The 16115-nt window shown below is 38.1% G+C and overlaps 1 protein-coding gene across 1 annotated transcript in view; it reads right to left on the bottom strand.

Annotated features, from left to right (window-relative positions):
* Positions 1-530: 530 nt before the first annotated feature.
* Positions 531-16115, bottom strand: part of PDCL2 (phosducin like 2) — a 33797-nt gene continuing 18212 nt past the window's right edge. Inside the window, exons 4-6 of the mRNA XM_023192197.3 lie at positions 13643-13786; positions 6483-6691; positions 531-724 (exon numbers count right to left, since the gene is read on the bottom strand). Coding sequence (XP_023047965.1) covers positions 570-724; positions 6483-6691; positions 13643-13786 — 508 coding nt within the window. The 3' untranslated portion in view covers positions 531-569. The remainder of the gene's footprint in view (positions 725-6482; positions 6692-13642; positions 13787-16115) is intronic.

Below are 16115 nucleotides of genomic sequence, written 5' to 3'. Positions count from 1 at the left end.
CATGAGTTAGAGAAAGGATAAACCACAGAAAAATACTAAGGGCTTAATACAAATTCTGTTTTGTTTTGTTTTTTGTTTTGTTTTGTTTGAGATGGAGTTTCGCTCTTGTTGCCCAACATAGAGTGCAATGGCGCGATCTTGGCTCACCGCAACCTCTGCCTCATGGGTTCAAGGGATTCGCCTGCCTCAGTCTCCGGAGTAGCTGAGATTACAGGCATGTGCCATGATGCCCAGCTAATTTTTGTATTTTTAGTAGAGACGGGGTTTCTCCATGTTGGTCAGACTGGTCTCGAATTCCCGACCTTGGGTGATCTGCCCACTTTGGCCTCCCAAAGTGCTGGGATTACAGGCGTGAGCCACCACGCCTGGCTGCCAAATTCTATTTTTCTCAGAGGCAATGAATATTCTGAAATGCCTGAAAATTTTTAAAATGACATATATGCCATAATTCTAATATAAAAATGAAAATAAAATAAATCTGTTTATGAATTTTCTGATCCCTAATTATAAAAGCAGTCATAAGTAAAACATTCAGTACATATATACTAAAAGCTATTTACTGAATATTTCTATTTGGTATCATTATCACTGTTAGAGCTATCACTGTCATCATGAATAGAAGTGTTTCTAATTGAAGATACCATCATATCTACAATGTCTTTTTGGGGGTTTTCTTCCAAATCAGTCTGTATTGCTCCAACTTCTGCTAGCTTCCATTCAAGTTCTGTAATAAATAACCCATCATTAAGTCAGTTAAAAATCCTGAAAAAATGAATAGGTTTTCATCTATATGAAATAGGAGTTGACTCTTAGTAATATTACCATGGAAATGATGATATATTTATAGTTTTTTTTTCTTTTTTCAGACAGAGTCTCACTCTGTCACCCAGGCTAGAGTGCAGTGGTGCAATCTTGGCTCACTGCAACCTCTGCCTCCCAGGTTCAAGCGATTCTCATGCCACAGCTTCCTGAGTAACTGCAATTACAGGTGCATGCCACCACACCCAGCTAAATTTTGTATTTTTTAAGTAGAGTCAGGGTTTCATCATGTTGGCCAGGCTGGTCTCGAACTCCTGACCTCAAGTGATCCCCCTACCTCAGCCTCCCAAAGTGCTGGGATTACAGGCGTAAGCCACCACACCCAGCCTGATATCTTTAGAACTGGTTGACAGTAAAAGTGCTACAATATCAAAATACACATTGGATACAGCAAAGTTATACTTAAAGGGAGAAATTATAGTTAAACTGGTTCTTAGTCTGTTTTGTGATAAAAGAATACCTGAGACTTGAGTAATTTATAGAGAACAGAGATTTATTTCATATACATCTGGAGGCTGGGAAGTATAAGCTTGAGGGGCCTACATCAGGTGAGGGTCTTCTTGCTGAGGTTATCCCATGGCAGAATTCAAGTGAGTTAGAGAAGGTGAGTTAGAGACAACAAGAGAGGGCTGAACTCACTTTTAAAACAAACCCATCCTCATGACAACAACCCCACTCTGCAATAATGACATTAATCCATTCATGAGGGCAGAGACCTCATGACCTAATCACCTCTTAAGGTCCCACTTCTCAACACTGTTGCATTGGGGATTACTAATTTTGGAGGACACATTCAAATCATACCATTCCACCCCAGCCCCCAAAATTCATGTCCTCTTACATGCAAAATACATTCATTCTATCCCAGTAGCCCCCAAAGTCTCAACTTGTTCCAACATCAACTCAAAAGTCCATAGTCTCATCTAAATCAGATACAGGTAAGACTCAAGACACAATTCATACTGAGGTACACTTCCCTCCAGCTGTGAGCCTATAAAATTAAACAAGTTGGCCAGGTGTGGTGGCTCACACCTGTAATCCCAGCACTTTGAAAGACTGAGGCGAGCGGATCACCTGAGGTAAGGAGTTTGAGATCAGCCTGGCCAACACGGTGAAATGTCATCCCTACTAAAAATACTAAAAAAAAAAAAAAAAAAAAAAAAAAAAAAAGGAAAAGAAAACATTAGCCACACACGGTGGCAGGCACATGTAATCCCAGCTATTCAGGAGGCTGAGGCAGAAGAATCGCTTGAACCCTGGAGGCAGAGGTTGTAGCGAGCCGAGATGGAGATCGTGCCATTGCACTCCAGTCCGGGCAACAGTGCAAGACTCCGTCTCAAAAAAAAAAAAAAAGAAAAAGAATGAAGTGAAATTTTAATAAATGGTGTTGAAACAGTTGCATTTTCTTACAGAAAAAAAGTAGATACATTCCTGATATGGTTTGGCTATGTCTCCACCCTAACCTCATCTTGAACTGTAGTTCTCATAATCCCCACATATTGTGGGTGGGAGGTAATTGAATCATGGGGGTTGTTACCTCCATGCTGTTCTCTTGATACTGAGTGAGTTCTCACCAGATCTGATGGGTTTTATAAGGGGCTTTTTCCCCACTTCACTTGGCTCTCATTCTTCTCTTTCCTGCTGCCATGTGAAAAAACATGCTTGCTTCCCATTCTGTCATGATTGTAAGTTTCCTGAAGCCTCCCCAGCCAGCTGAGCTGTGAGCCAATTAAACTTCTTTCCTTTATAAATTACCCAGTCTCAGGTATGTCTTTATTAGCAGCGTGAAAATAGACTAATACAATTCCTTACATCAAATCATACACAAAAGAAAAGCCCAATGTTATTCAAGACCTAAGCTCAAAAATAAAAATTTAAAACTCTTAGAAGAAAGTATAGAAGAATATATTTTTCACCTTGGGAATACAGAAGGGTTTTGAAAAGAAAGCACAAAAAGTACAAAATAAAGAAAAAGATTAATAATTTTCACTATGCCAAATCATAACTTTTATCTGACAATCAAAATGAAATGATAAGCCATCACTGGTGAGAATATTAGTAATACTACAAAAATAGTATCCAGAACTTTACACACACACTCATGCACACATACCCACTCTTACAAGTCAATGAAACAACATACGCACACATACACACTCTTATAAATCAATGAAAAAAACACAAATGACAAAATGGACAAAGTATATAAACAGGAGAGGAAATCAGAATGAGCAATGCATATGAAAAAATCCATAACCTCACTTGTAATGAGGGAAATCCAAATTTAAACAACTAAATGATACCACTTCATATCCATCAGATTGACCAAAAAACCAACAGTCTAAAATTAACAAGAAGTGGAGAAGATGTGGGTAGATCTTTAAACACAGATGGAAGGATAAATTGATACTTCCATTTATAGAGCAATCTATCAACTATCAAGCGAAGTTGAAAATGTGTATACCCTATATTCCCACAATTCTCCATATATCCTTGAGAAATTTTTACAGATGGACACAACAACGGTCACAGCAGAATTGTTCATAATGGGAAAATTGGAAACAACTCACATTTCTCACAATAGGGGAATGATAAATTGAGGAATAGCTGATTATAGAATGCTAGACAGGAGATAAAGTTATTGAATCAGACATATATGAAATAAACAAGATTCTGAATACTATGATTGAGATTTTTAAAAAAGCAAGTTGCAGAATGATACTACAATATAATGCCCTTTATTAAATACTTTCGATTTTGCAATTAATTATTCCTTCTATTTCTATAGATATACTTAAAGTATAACACTATAGACCAGATAGTTTCTTTTAAAATTAAAAATAGAATTATCATATCATCTAGCAATTCCATTTCTCTGTATATTCCCAGAATTATTAAAAATGGAGATAAGCATATTATTTGTACACACACGTTCATAACAGCATTATTCACAATAGCCAAAAGGTGAAAACAACCTAAGTATCCATCAACAGATGAAGGGCTATGCAAGATACACTTAAAAAGGAAAAAAATTCTGATAACATGCTACCACATGGATGAAACTTGAGGACATTATGCTAAGTGAAATAAGTCAATCACAAAGGACAAATACTATATGATTCCACTTATATGAGGTATCTAGTGCTGTCAAATTCATAGAGACAGAATCTTAAAAAGGTGATTGCCCGGGCTGAAGCAATTGGAGACTGAGGAGTTTTTGTTTAATGAGTACAGAGTTTGTTATGTAAGACAAAAAAACACTTCTGGAGATGATGGTGATGGAATGTGAATGTGCTTAATGCCACTGAACTGTATGCTTAAAAATAGTTGATGGTAAATGTTATATTACACATATTCTACTACAATGTTTAAAATACACCAATACATTTCATTGATATCTCCCTCTCAAAAAAAAATTAAATAAATAAAGGGACGAGATACACACTAAATTCGTGATAGTTTTTGCCCCTAAGGAAGCAGGGAGGGGAACAGGACTAAGTATGAAATACAGGTAACTTCAACTTTATCTGTAATGTGTTTTTAAAAGATAAGCAAACAGGCCAGGCATGGTGGCTCATGCTTGTAATCCCAGCACTTTGAGGGTCAAATGTGGGAGGATTACTTGAGCCTAGGAGTTTGAGACCAGCCTGGGCAATATAGTGAGACCCCATCTCTACTACAAAATTTTGTTAAAAAAATAGTTAGGTGTGGTGGCCGGCACCTGTAGTCCCAGCTACTCAGGAGGCTAAAGTGGGAGGATTACTTGAGCCTGAGAAGTCAAGGCTGCAAGTGAGCCATAATTGTGCCACTGCACTCCAGCCTGGGTGACAGAGTGAGATGCTATCTCAAATAAACAGCTGAAGCAAGCATAAACAAATGTTCACATTTGTTACTTTTGGTAATTACTATGGTCCTGAATGTGTCCCCCCAAAATTCATATGTTGAAATCCCAATCCCCAAGGTGATGGTATTAAGAGGTGGGGACGTTGGGAGTGATTAGACCATGAGGGCAGAGCACTCTTCAATGAAATGAGTGAACAGAGAGGCCAAAAGGAGCTTGTTTGCCCCTTCCACCACGTGAGGTCAATGAAGAGGTCACCATCTATGAAGAACAGGTCCTCCACCAAATCTGTTGGCACCTTGATCTGGGACTTCCCAGCCTCCAGAACTATGAGATATTAATATAAAGTTTCTTGTTTATAAGCCACCCAGTTTATAGTATTTCTATTATAGCATCCCAAACAGAGAAGACAATAATGATTTCATGAATGCTTACTATATGATTATTCTATGTATTCTTTTATGTACTCTTATGTCGTTAATTTTTTTAATTAAAAAGAAAAGATCCAAGCTACAAAAACACGTGGTAAAACAAGGAAAGACCTTAGAAGACTAAAAGAAAAATGGGAAACTTCTGGAAAAATTAAAGTGTCAGAGGTCTCAGTAAGGCCAAAAACAATTTTGGGAGACTGACAGAGTGAAAGAATACCTACTGAAACCAACCGGCCAGGCGCAGTGGCTTACATCCGTAATCCCATCACTTTGGGAGGCTGAGGAGGGCAGATCTCTTGAGGTCAGGAGTTCAAGATCAGTCTGGCCAACATGGCGAAACCCCATCTCCACTAAAAATTACAAAAATTAGCCGGGTATGGTGGTGGGCACCTGTAATCCCAGCTACTTGGGAGGCTGAGGCAGGGAGAACTGCTTGAATCCGGGAGGCAAAGGTTGCAGTGAGCCGAGATCATGCCACTGCACACTAGCCTGAGTGACAGAGCAAGGCTCCGTCTCAAAAACAAACAAACAAACAAACAAACAAACAAACAAACAAAACGAACAAAAACTGAAAACAGTCATTCATGATGGCTTTAACACAGTGGTGACAGAAAATGATTTTTAGTTTTGTAAAATAGAGTTAAAGCACTGCCAAAAAATGAATATATCAAAGAAATGACCTTAAGAAGTAAAAACAATTAAAGAAGATAAAAATAGAAAGTCTTGTGCTGTGTGCTAAGAAAAATAAAGTAATAGGAGGCACGGTCCCTGCAATTTTTAGGAAGATAAAATTCAAAGGGAATTGATTCATCAACAAAATTAGATATCATGCTAATAAGTGAAAAGTAAGATGCATTGAATATACACTATAGAAATTCAGTAGAGAAGAAAAAGATTATGAATTGGTTCAATATTACATAATGCAGTAAATAAAAATTGAGCAGACTCATGTAGGAATAAAGTTTGGGATATGGAGAACAGAGAAAGGTAGAATATGTTAGGTACAAGCAGAGAATGTGTAAAAAAGTGTGATGGCACAAACGAGTAACGTATATTTAGTAGTGGCTGAAGACCAGCCTAGTAGTGGCTGAAGACCAGCCTAACAGGAACAGAAACTAGAAAGCACTGAGAAATATAGTTGGAGAGGTGGGTGGACATTCTAAAGGAGAAGATTCTAAATTTTTAACTTACTTGAGACAGAGAGCTATTAAGGATTTTAAGCAAGGGGCTGTTATTAGAGTATTACTATAGGAAAATTAATCTGGAGGCATATAAAAAGAGACTAAAAGCAAGGAAAAAACCTTGGTACTAAGGAAGAAAACTTTCAGGATACTTGTTAGTTTCTGGATGTTTTCACCTATCATTTTTATAAACAAAATTTGTAACATTACCTTCCAGCTTGAGATTTATCCCTCCACATTCTATAATTCCAATGAATTTGGCTTCTATCTGACCATTTTTATAAACAAAAATTGTTGGTAAACAATTGTCATGGTAGTGTTGAATACAGCTATTCACGATGGCTTTAACAAATTTAGTTTCTGGAAACTTTCTTGCTAGAAGACTAAGATGCTGGTTAACCAACAAACACATTGGGATGCTAAAAAGAGAAACAGTACACACAATCTTTAATAAACAGACTATTCATCTCAGTCTAATGAAATAAGTAAAATATCATCATGGTAAAAATAAATCTTAGATTAATATAAAAACATGTTATTATCATCCTCTATTGTTACCTTTAGCAATGATGAACTGTATGTAGAGTCCTCTGGTTTTTATTGCAAGCACCATTATAGCCTGGGAATGAAGCTAGCTACCAGGCAAGCTGATGCTTAACTTAGTGAAACTACATCCAACTGAGCATCAGTTTGGTTCAAGCAGGTTCCCAGTTTGTAGAAAAAACAAAAACAGGACACTTCTAGGAAATCCTTTGCAGTTCTGAGTTGAAACAAAAGGATCCCAACTCTTGTTGCCATCACGAGCTTCTTTCCATGTAATGAGTTTACCATATCCAGAACTGTCTTTCCTGACTCCAACAAACTTCTCCCACAGTCTTTGGAATCCCACTCCATGTCACATTCTGGTGGCCCCATTATCCAGAACTATTCCTTACCAGAAATTTAATATTGATTGGAAGTATGACCACAACCTCAGTTCTTCCTGCTTTATCACTTAATTCTCATCACACTCATTGATCAATTAGTTCCTTTTCTCCCATTTTATCAAATTTCAAGTGAATCCCTTCACCTCTACTTTATTCCACATTCCTTCCATCTCCCTTGGGACCTTTGTTGGTTATTTTGCTTCCCTCTTTTCCTGTTTTCTCATCTTTCCTTCTCCAAAGACTCTTTCTCCATTTTACATAAACATATTCAATTTGGGCTGGGTGCAGTGGCTCAAGCCTATAATCCCGGCACTTTGGGAGGCCAATGTAGACAGATCCTTTGAGGTCAGGAGTTCAAGACCAGTCTGGCCAACATGGTGAAACCCCGTCTCTACCAAAAAGTGCAAGGTTTTAGGGGCCAAGGGAAAATTTCTTTGCCCTCCGAAGAAAGGTTCACTGAAAGATCAACTAACAAAAGGCAGATTAATTGGAGAAAAGGCACACAAGTTTATTAACATGCACATGAGAGAGGAAACACAAAGTGATTACCCAAACCCTCCAATGAGGTACAGAAGCTTATATGCCACCTTGAGGCTACAGAAAGAATGGAGGCTCTGGCATGACCAAAAACATGTTATTGGGGTAAATCAGGTTACAGTGACAAGACAGGCTATGGGAGGCAGAGAAGAGAAGGCCTGGCTAGCAAAAGTGGTCTTGTTATGTAGATGAAACCTTACAGGTAGCAGCCCTCAAAGAGAATAGATGGTAAATGTTTCTTTTAGATCTTTAAAGGCATCAGATTCTCAGTTAACTTGGTCCTAGATCAGACAAGGGAAAGCCCTCAGAGAAGGCCTGACTGCATGAATGCAGATTTTCTCTACAGTTGCAAATCTCCACAAAAGACAGCTTTAAGGGGTTACTTCAGTTTTGTTGGCTCTCTGAACACCCACCTCAAAATACATCAAGAAAGTATATCTTAGAGTAAAATGTTTTGATTTTCTTCAAGGTGAAATGAGTCCACTAATATCTAATTCAGAGAAATTTTATAATTTTCATTAGAAATTTTATCAGAATGAAAGCTCAGTCAGTGGTACAACAGATATTTGTGGGATGGGTCAGTAGTGTGAATGGCAAAAGGCAGGTAGGTATTGGTGGTGGCAGTGAAAAGTATAGATTTAAGAGAATATTGCATAACAGATTGTGATGCAGGGAGAAAGGGTTGCCCGAAGAAAGTTCTGACAGCAAGCAGTAGGGGAACAAATTTGGTGTTGGGGTTGAGGGCCAGAATTTTAACCCCAGAAGAGCTGTAAAATATGAGGCAGACCAGTAACATCACAAAGCAAGTTAAGAGCCTATTTATGATATTCAAGCTTCAAAATATGCACTTGAGTATAAGAATAATATAAAAGCCCCAAATTAGAATTGGGGTACAGGCGTAAGATTAAATAAAACCAGAAACAAGACTGACTTAAAGCTAACTCATTAGGCTTACTGGCCCAGGTTGAGTTAGATCCCTCCAAAGCACCTTAAGGAGGCTAAGCCTTCATTTGGATAAAAAGTGGGTCTAATCCTATCAATTTAATGGCAAAGAGACATTGAAATTGTAGAATTTAGGAGTCTAATCAACAAACACACACCACCATTTTATAAAATTGAAAGAAAGTAGCTAAAAATAAAACCACCTTTGCAAAAACTTTAACAGTGAGAGAATTATGACAGTGAAAGAGATGTGATCTAACCAACCCCCATCTTCTCTTTAACCTCCAAACTGCCCAGAATCATTCCTGGATTGGGCCAAGCTAACTTTGGGAGAAATTCAGTTTATAGTTTAAATGATAATAACTTTTCCCCAAAACTAAACCACCTTTGTAAAACCTAAGCGAAGACTAGGTTAGGAGGATGACAGGAACCTGAATTCTGCTAAGATACACACTTAAACAATTACCAGCCATTATTCTGGAAGTCACAAGATATGCAACTTCCTCAATTACTCCTGCAGACAACAACCCTATTGTAGAACCTAAGATTGGCCTTTTTGATACATCTTTTAAGGTTTTTGCATTTCTGATGACTGATGCCTCTACCTGGACCCACCAAGCGGTCCTGTGGCCCCATACAGAAGCAGACTTAGCCCGCATGAGGACTGTATTAGTCCGTTCTCATGCTGCTAATAAAGACACACCCAAGGCTGGGTAATTATAAGGGAAAGAGGTTTAACTGACTCACAGGAAACTTACAATCATGGCAGAAGGGGAAGCAAACACATTCTTCTTCACATGTGGCAGCAATGAGAAGTGCTGAGCAAAAGGGGAAAAACCCCTTATAAAGCCATCAGATCTCATGAGAACTCACTCATTATCACAAGAACAGCATGAGGGTAACTGTCCCCATGATTAAATTACCTCCCGCCAGGTCCCTCCCTCAACAAATGGGGATTATGGGAAATTCAGTTCAAGATGAGATTTAGTGAGGACACAGCCAAACCATATCAAGGATCATTGTCGACATCCCTATGATTGCATTCCCAACCAATCAGCAGTACCCATTCTGTGGTCTGGCAAACTATCCTTGAAAAACCCCAGCCTCCAAATTTTTGGGGAGGCTGATTTGAGTAATAATAAAACTCTGGTTTCCTGTTCAACTGGCTCTGCATGAATTAAACTCTTTATTGCAATTCCCCTGTCTTGATAAATTGGCTCTATGTGGGCAGCAGGCAAAATGAACCCCACTGGGTGGTTACAAAAACATAAATTAACAGCTGTCCTTCAACTTTATAATATTAAAAAGCTGTACTTAAATCCTTTCTTTTGAGATGGAGTCCCGCTCTGTTGCCCAGGCTGGAGTGCAATGATGTGATCTCAGCTCACTGCAACCTCTGCCTCCCAGGTTCAAGCGATTCTCCTGCCTCAGCCTCCCAAGTAACTGGGATTATAGGGACACACCACCATGCCCGGCTAGTATTTTGTACTTTAGTAAAGACAGGGTTTTGCCATGTTGGCCAGGCTGGTCTCAAACTCCTGACCTCAGGTGATCCGCCCACCTCAGCCTCCCAAAGTGCTGGGATTACAGGCATGAGCCCCAAGCCTGGCCAGTAATTCCATTGTTAAAAACTAGAGTTTTCTAAGGAATATTTATAACACAATTATTTTTTGATTCGGAGTCTTGCTCTGTCACCCAGGCTGGAGTGCAATGGTGCGATCTCAGCTCACTGCAACCTCTGCCTCCTGGGTTCAAGCCATTCTCCTGCCTCAGTCTCCCACATTGCCAGGACTACAGGCATGTGCCACCATGCCCAGCTAAAATTTTTTTTTTTTGTTTTGTATTTTTAGTAGAAATGGGGTTTCACCATGCTGACCAGGCTGGTCTTCGACTCCTGACGTCAAGTGATCCACCTGCCTTGGCCTCCCAAAGTGCTGGGATTACAGGCACGAGCCACAGCACCCAGCCCCAGGAATGTATTTTCTTAATGTCCAGAAAACTAATATGTAACTACTTTAGAGTGGCCCAGAAAAACCTTCTGAGAAGGTCACAAATACTTAAAATATTATGAAACCACATCCTTCTTTCTGAGTCTATCAAAGCATATGACAATTTGAAGCAGACTAAAACACATGCAACCTCTTTATGAATTTTTAAAAATTATTTCTAAAAACTAGTAATTTATATGGAAATAACCATTAAACTAGATAATTTTACTTAGAAGCAATATCTACTCTGCTAACCACACAGGGTCAGAAAAAACATTCAGTAAACCACTTCAGTATATAATATTTACCACAAACAGATCCCTGTTTTATAAATGTCAGTGTTTCTCATCCTTAACTGTGAGACCTACAAGCAGCATTTACAAACTGGTTAACCAAATAAATAGTATAGGTAATATGGAAGTGTGATTTCAGGAAATAACTTTTCTCTGAAGAATGCAAGTCCTTTTAAACGTTTACACCCACGGAGTCATTAAAATGAGACAGCAAGCCAGGCACAGTTGGTTCACACCTGTAATCTCAATATTTTGGGAGGCTGAGGCAGGAGGATCACTTGAGGCCAGGAGTTCGAGACCAGTCTGGGCAACATAGCAAGACCCCATTTCGATGAAAAAATTTTAAAAATTAGCCAGATGTGGTGGTGCAGACCTGTAGTCCAAGCTACTTGGAGGACTGAGGCAGGAGGATCATTGCTTGAGCCCAAGCATTAAAGGCTACATTGAGCTATGATGGTCACTGCACTCCAGCCTGGGAAACACAGTGAGACCCTGTATCAAAAATAAAAAGAGAGAATTACAACCTACTCCCTCCTTCACCTATGCATTCCTCTCTTGAAACTGCTTGCTATTGCTTGCAAGTAGCTATAAATCAAGCCAATAATACATCATACACTGTAACTTTCATAGCTTAACAATGTACAGCCAATCACTAATCAATGTCATTTCCTTAAGCCAAAGAGAATTCCTGACAAACAGCTTTGTATTAGTCCACTCCCTGTCCCCCTTTTATGTCTTCACAAACCTGCTCATAACAAAGGCTAAAGGGAGATCGTATTCAAGGTTACTTGGGTTTAGTCTTCTGGGCAGCTATCCTTACTTTGGCTCAAGTAAACTCTTTAAATTATATTTTGTGCCTCAGCCTCTTCCTTTTAGGTCAACACATTCTTTTAAAGACTTTAAAGCTACCTAAAAATTAATCTACCAAGAGTTTTAGTTATAATAAAATAACTTTTATGGGGCATTTTCTTTTATGGGGCATGTTGTCCTGTCAAAGTTCAACTCAGGAACTGCAAAGTATAGCCCCATACAGGCTATACAGGGTTATATACAGGGCTATAATTTGCATAAATTGCTCTGTACAATTTCCCCAAGAACCTAAAGAGAAAAAAAATTATTATTCAGAGATTGAAATAAGGACAGTGAAGGTTGCTGTCATGGCCTCTGTTCCTAGAATGGTTTATAGCTCTGAGGCAGAGGGGTAGGGACCTAAAGCTAGAAGGACTGTTTGAATGAGAGAAACAGAGTTGGGGAAAAGTCTACTTTCCCTATTTACTAGGCAAGGCTGGTGAGGCCTAGCGACAGTGGGTTATACCTAGTACAACCAGGTATTTTTAAATTAACTGTCTTGGAGGTATAGGGGAGTATAGGGTGCAGGTGAATTGTTCTATTAGAAGAGACTTAAGAGAGCTGATATATCTAAATGTGCTGCATAATTCTTGATTGACTCCTTGTCCAAAACATATGTACTTATAAAAGATATTTTTAAGTCACTTGGGAAAATATGAGTAAGGACGAGGTATTAGATGGTATTAGGAGTTACTGTTAATTTTGTAAAGTGAAAAAATGGTATTGTGGTTAAGTAGAAGAATGTTCTTGCAGGGATTCATAATATGCCACACCAAAATAAGCCACTCTGGCATAAGGATTATTTTGAGCTAAAGACAACTGAAAAGAAACAAACACAAGAAAACTACTCTCCACCCAGTAACATCCTCGCTCTTGTCTCTACCAGGAAGGGGAGGACACTCTTAATCACTGGATAAAGCTCTAGATTCTTATCATCCCAGTGAGGCACCAGAGGAATCTATATAACAAACCTTGCTAAAACAACCTTTAATTTCCATTAAATCAAACACTCTAAATATCGACCATATAGATTCAACAAGTTGAATACATAGTTTCACCCATGTATTTACCATCCCACAGTTTGTTATTCCTAGAAGCTCAAAGACCCTTTCTGTTGTCTTATCACATCTCTATAAATTTGCTGTTCTTTTGTTAAGATAAGTTTTATATAAGCCCAAGTTTTAACCACTACTTTGAGTTACTTATCACTGAGCTCTCCTATGTGTATGTGTAATGCACTTGTTAATAGACTTCTGTTTGTTTTACTCTTGTTAACCTGTCTTTTGTCAGTCCAATTTGCAGGATCCCAGCCAATAAACCTAAAATGGGTAGAGGAAACAGAACTTTATTTTCTTTCCAATACCTTTACGTTTTGAAGATGCATGCTGAAGTACACAGGAATAAAGCATCATGCTATGGTCAGTTTACTTTCTACAAATGCAAATATACACACACACAGATACAATTATATAAATATGGCAAAAGGTTACTTGTTGAATCTATATGGTCAATATTTAGAGTGTTCATTTTCTCATTCTTTCTACTTCTCTGTATTTTTGAGATTTTCTAGAATAAAAAATTTTTAACAAAACTACCAAAGAGTGCTTATTTTTCTAAAAAGTGTGACAAGTTCCTGAAATTAGAAATGAAAAGATCTTAAAATACCTAATTTAATCCCTGAAGCCAATGACTATCAAAAACTCTATAGATGTATATGTGTGTAATATATAGTTGCTTTTTCTTGAGTACTGTAATATACTTTGTAAAACCTTAAAACCAAAAATATGTCTTTTAAAATAGTGGTATATTAACATTTTGAAATACTATGATCTTACCTTGATCTGTATAGATGAATTATAACCCACACATCTTTTTCTGCATTTGTGACTTCATTCACATACTGATTTCCAGAAATTTCTCTTAATTCCCCAAAGTTTTGTTTTTTCTTAAGAGCTTTCCATTCCTGTAACCGCTTCTCTCTAATTAAAACATGAAATTAAATTACATAAGAATACTGTCATATTCTTAAGGTCATTCTCATATGTAATAACAATTTAGGGCAATGAATATAATGCCTATATATATATCAAACGCTTTAAATGATGGGATATTCATGAATGATCTTATAAAGCCAATTTCTCTTTTTATATGCTAATTTGTGTTATCATGGATATTGGAAAGTATAAGAAGTTTGATATTGACTTTTAAATTTGTTTGGATTTAAGACTAGGTTTAAATCATTAACTGTCTTGGAGGAATGAGGGGGTGCAGGGGTGCAGGGGAGTTGTTCCCTGCTATAGAGAGTTTATCTGGATGTTGTGCCAACAAATTCTCATGTACAAGTTGAATACTTCATTAAGGAGAATAATGATATCCAACATTTACCAAGTGCTTGCTATGTTGCCAGGCACTATTTTAAATACATAACATTAATGAACTTAATCCTTGTAAAAATGTTACAAAGCCAGTACTATTATTATCCCCATGTAAATGTTAGTAACTATCATGCTAAGATGATCTTCACTTCGAAGCTTTTGTGGATATTTGCAATTACTTATTATAAACATAGATTTATTATAGATAGAGAGGTAGTAGGGGAGAGTGATTATGAGCTTGGATTCCAAGGTCAGACTAAACTGGGTTTAAATGCCAGTTCCAGTACTTGTTAATAGCATAAACTTGGGCAGTTATTTAATCTCTCTACACTTCACTTTCCCTAACTGTACATGGGAATAATACTAATAACTACTCACAAGGGATTATTGGGAAAAAATAAAATAATACATGTAAATTTCTTAGCAGGGTGCCTGACACACTGTGAGCATTCAATAAACATCGCTACCTATTTATCTATCCATAGAGAACCTTGCAACTGTTTAAAAAACCAACTTTCTCAACATCTACAATTTGACAGTTTCGCTGTTGAATGCCTGGATTCATGAAGCAAATCTAAATGGTTTCTGACATGCCTACAAATTTATTAACATTTAATGATTCTATACCTCTAAGTTTGCTGGGAGTATTTACTCTCTTTCTCTGTATACTAACCATATTTTCTCATTTTATGTATTCTTGATGCTCTGGCATCTGGCACATTGCTGATTCTGTAGAGTCTACCCCTCCCAGGGCTAGTGAACTCCACGAAATAGCAAACACTCTTCAAACACAAACCAATCAATCTAGGGCCCATACCCTCAATCACTTCATTTATCAGACTAAGCCACGATCCCCTGCCCTAATCATCCCAGGGCCAGGTACCAAACAACTAGAGATAGCCTCTACAGCCCAGAGCCCACCAAAATTATTGAAACTAGCCAATCCTAACTCTGCTTACCCTGCCTTGCCTTGCTTTTCTCATAGAAACCACAATAAAAGCCTTATGCCCATGCTTTTCCCCTTGCTCCTTCTGACTTCTGATCAATTCAGGTGCTTCACTGCATAGCTCCGGTGTGGCATGATGTGGCATGCACCCCTCCTCTTGGAAACTGTGAGTAACCAACTATCCTTTCAATAGCAACCATCTCCTGACATACTTGAATAAAAACAAAACCCTGGGTATATTTTAAAACATTCTGACCTTATTTCACATGCTAGAAACAGTTCAAGTAAAACCTCTTACTTTACATAACCAGTAATCCAAGCAAAATCAAACCTAGAAGAAAATGCCAAGGATAGTAACCCAAGGCTGGGGACCTCTCATAGTTTTCAAATTGAAGTCTTTCAAGTTTTCCTCCACTGGCCCAGATATTTGGAATCTAGAGTTACTCCACTGTTCTTCTGGGAGCCCTACTTTGCACCGAGTATCTAACTTCCCTCAATTTGATCTTACTGGCTTAACATCTTTCAGAAATTTAGAAATATTCTTATTCCAATGATGACACCATGCTCTAATTAATGGTGCAACTATCAATAACTTCTCTTCCTCCTCCCCTCTTCCACTTCCTCCTCCTCCTCATTTTTCTCTGTTATTTCAACTGAACTGGGCAGGGGAAAACGGTAAATACACGGGCTGCTTTTGCCATTAAGAGTTCACACAGTGTTCAGTGGCGCACATTTTTGTCCTAACAATCCTATCATTTGGGATTCAGTTGCATAAACAGAAGGTCCACTAGCTATTTTAAGCAGAAAAGAGCTTAATATGGGGAATTAAATGCTTTATCAACCCAATAAAAAGAAGGAGCAGGCTCTAGACTGGGCTACCAGGCATGACTCCCAGAATAACATGCAAAACTGGTCGGCCAAGGCTTTCTCTACCACAATCCGGAAACTAGGGAATCTGAAACTACCACTCCATTTTTGGCTTTACTA

The sequence above is a fragment of the Piliocolobus tephrosceles genome, chromosome 3, assembly GCF_002776525.5.
Source record: "Piliocolobus tephrosceles isolate RC106 chromosome 3, ASM277652v3, whole genome shotgun sequence".
In the NCBI taxonomy this organism is placed as follows: Eukaryota; Metazoa; Chordata; class Mammalia; order Primates; family Cercopithecidae; genus Piliocolobus; species Piliocolobus tephrosceles.
This window is presented reverse-complemented; position numbering and strand designations above follow the sequence as displayed.